The following is a 6984-nucleotide window of genomic DNA, read 5'->3' on the forward strand; positions in this document are numbered from 1 at the left end:
TCGGGCTTCCCCTCGGCCGCCCCCTCCGTCTGCTCAGGCTCTGCCTTCGGGGCGTCCGCCTTGGCCGCGTCTGTGCCTTTCTCGGCTTCCTTGTCTTCGGGCTTGCTGGCAGCATCCTGGGCATCCTTCTCCGCCTTCTCCTCCTTGCCCTCCTTCACCGCGGCGGTCTCCGCAGCCGCCTGGGTCTCATTCTCCTTCGGGGTCCCCTCCTCTTCCGTCCCCGCTCCTTCGGCCTTCTTGTCTTTGTCCTTGGCCTTCTCATCATTCACATTGTACCCCTTCTTCTTCTTGCTCAGCTTGCCTCCCATCTTGGAGTTCTGGAACACAACACAAAACAGAAGAGAACGGGGTTACTTGTGGCTCTAGACTGAATATCTGTGCCCCCACCTGCCCCCCTTCCCCTTCAGAGGTTGAAGCCCTAACCCTCAATGTGATGGCATTCGGAGCTGGGGCCTTTGGTAGGTGACTAGGCCATGGGGGCGGGGCCCTCATGAAGGGGAGGAGTGCTGGCCCAGAAGACACCCCCAGGGCTCCATGCCCATCCCCAGGTCCCCACATCCCCATGTGAGGACACGTGGAGGAGCCAGCCATCTACAATTAGGAAGCAGAGCCTGCCCACACCTTGATCTTGGGACTTCCCAGCCTCCAGAACTGTGAGGAATAAATTCCTATCGCTCAAAAGCCACTCGGTATATGGTGATTTGTTACAGCAGCCAGAACGGACAAAGAAGCTTTTCAAGTATGAAAACTAAAAGGCTTCACTTTACAAAGAGTCCAGAACACTACAGAACAGTACACTTTCAAATGATCGGCATGGTGGAGTTTTTACATGGATTTTGCTAAAATTATAAATAAAACAGTGAATGGTAAAAATATAATAAAAAGAGCTCAGTTATTGAGTGTCTAGTCACAGCAAGTTGAGGAAATAAGCTGGTGTCAAAGATTCAGTGATTAAAGACTAAGCCTGCCAGTGATAAAGATGTGGAGCAGTATTTGTTCCTTATCTGTCCCCCATGGCCAACTCAAACACCCAATACTGGACATGTGTACAAAATAGCATTAGCAGCCACTTCACACCATAGCATAGCCAGTAAAAGACTTGGTAGTTTTAAAATGTTTTCCAGAGAAAGGGTACATTTTAACAGTTCAAAAATTTCAAGAAAATAATCTCAAACTCTAAACTTCTTTCAAACGCCATTATTCATGTATATCTATCTATCTATCTATATATATATAAGCCTAAGCGACCGAATGACCAGTCAACATGACCACCAGGGAGCAGATGCTCAAAGCAGGAGCTGCCCACTGGTGGTCAGTGCACTCCCTTAGCTAACCTCCCGTGGTCCCTCCCCCTGGCCAGCCACCACCACCACCACCCACCCCCCTATCAGCCCAGATCACTGGCCAGGCCGAGAGGGACCCCACCCATGCACAAATTCATGCACTGGGCCTCTAGTGTTCATATAAGCACACACATCTTCAAAGAACAAAGTCAAGCAGGATTTGGTCTACCTCATTAACTAGGACCAGCTAAAGGAAACTATCCCCCAAGAAACAAAAAGTATAGTGTTCCCAGTTACATTTAGGTTGTTAGTTGTGTCCGATTTGTATTCATTGTTTTTCAAAGTGTTTTTTGGATTAAAAGAAATAGTCCCATAGCAATATAAAAGTCTTCTTCATTATCAATGTTCTGATTAGGGTTCAAACTAGATACAGAAGTTGAATGCTCATTAACAGCCTTGTTCACTCAAAGGTAAGTCTCCAATTCTTAGATATATAGTGCAATATCCTCTTTCATCCCCACAAATAAATCCGAGAAAGAGAGAGAGAGCGTGCGCTTTGACCTGCGCCCTGTCTGATTTGGTTCCAGGTCGGGGTCTACTCCTGACAAAATTATAAAGTACTCTTTGACCAGTCATTTTTTAAAAACCATCATTCATTTAAAAGAGGAAATTTGCTGTTTATTCATTATACTCCTTGAAATTATAATTCATAACAGTTAAATGACCTACATTTATTCTAAGAGTCAGGTGTTGGGTAGGAGAGTGCTAACTGAAGAATTCTGACTTTAGTCAAGACTTGTCTCCCCAGTCTATATGCTAATTTCCTGCCTGGAGAGACTTCAATAATTGGGGGAGGGAAAAAAACAATAAACCAAAAGGTGTCTAAAATACTAGTTTCTATTCCCAAGAAAGACCTTTATTATGGTATCAAAGAATTTCTCTTACATATCTTTTTTTAAAAAAAGGAGTGATTTTTGGTTATAACTGAGATATGCAGTGTGCTCTATTTGACTTAATCTTTAGCTATTTCTCTCTCAGAAGTGGGAAAATCAGATGTAAAAACAATACAATTAAATCTACCTTTATCGTATATGCAATCACAAAAGCAATAAATCAAAATATAAAGAGATAAAATAAACTAGATCAGTATTTTAAATTAGTTAGAACTCTTTTATTGAATTCTTAATTAGCCAATATGCACAAATGGTGTTAAGTCAAAATAATTTCAGCTCTTATGTCACAATACCTAAGAAATAGAAACCCTGACAGGCCTGCCTTTGGGATGGCCTACCAATTCCATAATAAAAACCCATGCACCAACTTGGAGATCACAGAATAGCAGACAAAGTGTACATTGTGAATGTAACAGGAGCGCGGTGTTATGACACCCACAGCATGAAATTCTATATAGCTATCCCAGAGGCTGAAAGTCATGCTGGTTTACAAACCTAAAATCTGCGTTACTAAAATTGGTTTTCTGAAACACGGTTAGGGCCATTTTCTATTCTTTGTTTTAAGCCCATCTGTGATTCCTTTCTCAGTAGGAAATGATTGTATATAATCCAGTTGTAAGTAAGAAAGTGTGTTTCCATTCCTGTTTGCTTTTCAAACACAAAGTTAACCAACACTTCTACCTTTTGCTAGTTTTATTTTTGTGTGTGTGTTAGTTATAGTGAGGTATCAGAGAGGGGGCTTATAGAATTCACCAGAACCCTGGAAAGGCAAGATAGCTGGTTATTTCTCAAGACATTATGGGTGAAAACCTTGCCTACACCCAAAGGTAAATTAAAATTGTAATTTCAAATTTATTAACTGTTTCATGGGTTTAGGCACAATCCTAATCCTAAACACAGTTATTTTATTTAATCTTCTCAACAGTACCATGGTTAGTAAATATCCCATCAGCATCCTCCTTTTACCCAAATGGAAATTCTAGCTGATTTCATGGAGCAGTTCAAGCAAAAGGCTGAGTCCAACAAATTAGGTGAGGCAGGAAGGCACCATCTTGGAGGTCAAAGGGAACTCCACTAAGAAGCTTGCAAATGGCAGAGTTCTCATCTCAGAAATGTTACCCACCCTGGGTCACAGGGTTGGTACAGATCTGGGGTGACTCGGAACTCAAGATATTGACAAGATAATGATAAAATTCAGAACTTCAGATGCTCTCTATCCCTAAACATTTCATCACCCATTTGCCAGTGCAGCTTTGTATCGTGATCCTTGAGCAATTACTGAGCATGATGGGCACATTTTAATTATTGTTCTCTTTTTATGACTTCTAATTTTGAAAAAAATCAGTTGGTGTAGAAAGTTGGAACTTCTAAGTTAAAAAAAAAAGTAGCTAAAAAAAAAAAGACACAACAACTAGTAATCCACCCTGGAAATCCCTTAAACCTAAATCTGAGCTACTGGGAAACAACAATCTTTTCGTTTCTCCACATTTTGGTCATTCTCTAGCCACTGACTGGTCCAGCACAAACACCCAGACCCACGCTGATGCACTGAGTTCTGTGTTGATACAATAACTAAAGTAGGACATATCACCATTTTTATAGAGCTATTGGGATGTGACATTTTAGAAGATTTTTTGAGGAGTTTATAAGTTGGAAGAGAGCTTCAGGCCAGTGATAGGTTTTAAATGCCAACAGCTTAGCTTTGGGAATATCAACACAAGGTCATGGTGACTTTCAAGCACAGTAAGAACAAAGATTCATTACCCTCATATACAGGGGAGAGAGAGAGCTTCTCATTTTGAATAAAGTCTCCCAACCTATTGCTTCTTCTGAAAATCTACTTCTCCTCTGGATACAATCTTTTATTTTATTTTTTTACTTATAGAAACTGAAGCCAGCAGTCTATCCCACAAGCTTATTTTACACTCACAGAGGCACACAAGAGTGACATTATCCAGCAGAGTAGGACTGACACCTGGACCCCATCCTGCACCAAAGCTCAAGCAACTGTATTATGAATCAGGAAGCCCACCCAAATAATCTCCCTTTCTCCAGGGCTAAGAGAGGAGCCCAATTTGGCAGACACCAATTGCTATGGTGAGTGGAGCCACTGAGCTGAATTGGTCCTAAGGAGTCGCTTTAAAGGACAGATAGTTCTGCCCCTTCCAGGGACGGAGGTTCTCAAATCCTATGACTGCTACCACGTGAAAACACATGGCTCACTCAGCCCCACTGCCTTTGGTTTCAGTCAAGAAAACTGCCAGTATTTTAAGTTATAGGAAGGCACAGCCCTACATACCCAGATAGTGTCTAACCAATATAGAAGTTATTTTATGGCTTTTCAATGAAATGTGAGGTTTCTGGAAGCTATCATTTACTGTTTCCTTTCTTTAGCCCCTGACATATAACACTACTAAATAGTCTAGTTGAGTGTAGGTGAGAGAGAAGAGGGGACACATTGGATCAAAAGGAGTTTGAGTAGGAGAAACAATAAGAGCATTGTCATCACCAATTTTAAGATTTCAGGCCTTTGAGCCAGGGCTAAGTAGTAGTATGCCATCAGGCATCCCAGAGATCTGGGTCATCGGGATGGCTTTAAAGAGCCATTCTGCCTCTTGGTAGCAAGCAAAACTATTGGTAACTAACAGCCCACATACAGAATTTTAAATGTTTTGATATGTAAGCAATCACCACTTGTAATGTTAAATCTTCATTTTGATAGCACTTTGTTGGTTATATCCATTAGTGTTACCCAAGTCTTTGGATGGAAAACGCAAACCCCAGCTATAGCATTTTCCCCCTTCAGAAAAATGCAGCATTGCATACTGACAGTCTGCAGGCATTAACTATTCCAAAACCACAAGGGCTTATACTCACTGTATTCTGCCTACAATTATTATGTACTCCAGACACCTCTCCATTCTACTACAGTCAGTAAGCAACAACAAGATTTTGTGACAACGAAAATTATTGGTGTGCATTAACTGGTGTATAAAACAAAACAAGAAAATGACTGATACAGAATTTCTCCTATGATCCCATAATTACTATGTGAATGGCTTCACGTGCTATTTTTATGTCTTCTGCCTCTCACTAATAATTTCTAGGTACTTACTATGCAGGACAGTTTGAATTACACCAAGATCCCATCCATTGCCAAATTTCCACTTAGAAAACAATCAGAAGAAAACATACCTACCTCCTCACAAGGATGCTGAGAATGAATCAATGTTTCTTGAAAGTTAAATATGTGGCTGCAGCATATTAACTGTACCTTGAAAAAGCAATTGTTACTGCCAATTTATACTGGTGGATAAAACAAAACAAGAAAATGACTGATACAGAATTTCAGTCCTTTGAGGCAGGGCTAAGTAGTAGTATGCCATCAGGCATCCCAGAGCTGCAAAGCTTCATGGATTTATATACAAGGCCATCTATATTGACCTTTTAAGGATAACATACAGAGTTAAAACTGACTCATGCGTTACATCTACAGGCAAACTCAACACAAACAAAGTGGGTTTATTAATTACTCAGGCCAAAAGAACCCAAGTTATTGATCAAACCTAGTTAAAGCACATGTTGCGATAAGAAAAAGGATCTTTTTTTTTTACCTTAAGAAAAGAATTTACACAGATTCTTTTCACAAAGAAAAAATAAACATATTCAAGAAATATTTTCAATAAGAATGGAGGAAAAATTAAAACATTTGGTTATGTCCAACAATTTCTATTTTCAACAAATGGCTGGCTTTTCTTCTTTTAAATGGTCAGGACTTTTATTCTAAAGGAGGAAAATGAAATAAAGATAATGTAGCCTGTCTGTATTTTTGGTATTCCTACAGGGATGTGTTCAGTCACAATGATTTGCTGTCAAGTCTCATCAATGCCTGGTGATCATTTTCATTGTTCTCAGCATCTGATTCCGTCAAAGCTTCTATTCAGCAATTGTAACATCACCAACATTTAGATGAGAATGTCCTTTGGGGAGAGAATTGTCAATCCTGAGTTTCTGAGGCACACCTATTAAATACCATGAGTAAAATTGTAGAGAAAACATTCTCAAGCTAATTTATTCCCTTGTCACAATAAAAATGTTCACTCAGCATTGTAAAAAAAAAAAAAAGAAGTACTTTAAAAATGTGTAAGCTATATTTTAAAAAGAGGGCACATACTCTCACACTTCTATAACCCAATTTTCCCCAAAAAAAGTTTCATTAAGTTGACTTGGATCTTCAAGGTCAGAAAGCCCTCCAATACAATAGATTAATCACAAGTGACCCCTCCATTTTTCTCCTTCAGGAAAGCCCAGGGTAGCCCTATAGAAACACTGTCAGGGTGTCTTTGGGGATCTCTCATCAAAATCTAACATGCAGAGTGGCCCCAAGAACTTCAGATGTTCACAAATTATTCTAGAAAAATAGACTTGATCTTAGTGGGAAAAGAACCTTTTGAAGTGGGTACTAAACGTAAGCAATGACAGGGGATATAAGTAAGCAAAAAACTTACTCCCATTTAGCAGGAGGGATAAGACGTACAGAGACCATTAAAATGAGTCAGTTAAGTGTCATAATAGAGTGAAAAACAAAAGTTTTCCCAATGGGATGTGGAAAAAGTTTTATAGAGAAGGTGGACTTTGAGATGGTCAGAATATCAACAGTGCTTATACCTGCAGTACTTATTCGGCCTAGGACTGTCTTACTATTTGGCCCCTAGGACTGTCACCCATTAACAGTCTCATCAATCCTA

The 6984-nt window shown here is 39.9% G+C and overlaps 1 protein-coding gene across 1 annotated transcript in view; it reads right to left on the reverse strand.

Annotated features, from left to right (window-relative positions):
• Positions 1–6984, reverse strand: part of BASP1 (brain abundant membrane attached signal protein 1) — a 23004-nt gene that overhangs the window by 1244 nt on the left and 14776 nt on the right. The window contains exon 2 of the mRNA XM_006769476.2: positions 9–318. Coding sequence (XP_006769539.2) covers positions 9–318 — 310 coding nt within the window. The remainder of the gene's footprint in view (positions 1–8; positions 319–6984) is intronic.

The sequence above is a fragment of the Myotis davidii genome, unplaced genomic scaffold (assembly GCF_000327345.1).
Source record: "Myotis davidii unplaced genomic scaffold, ASM32734v1 scaffold143, whole genome shotgun sequence".
NCBI lineage: Eukaryota > Metazoa > Chordata > Mammalia > Chiroptera > Vespertilionidae > Myotis > Myotis davidii.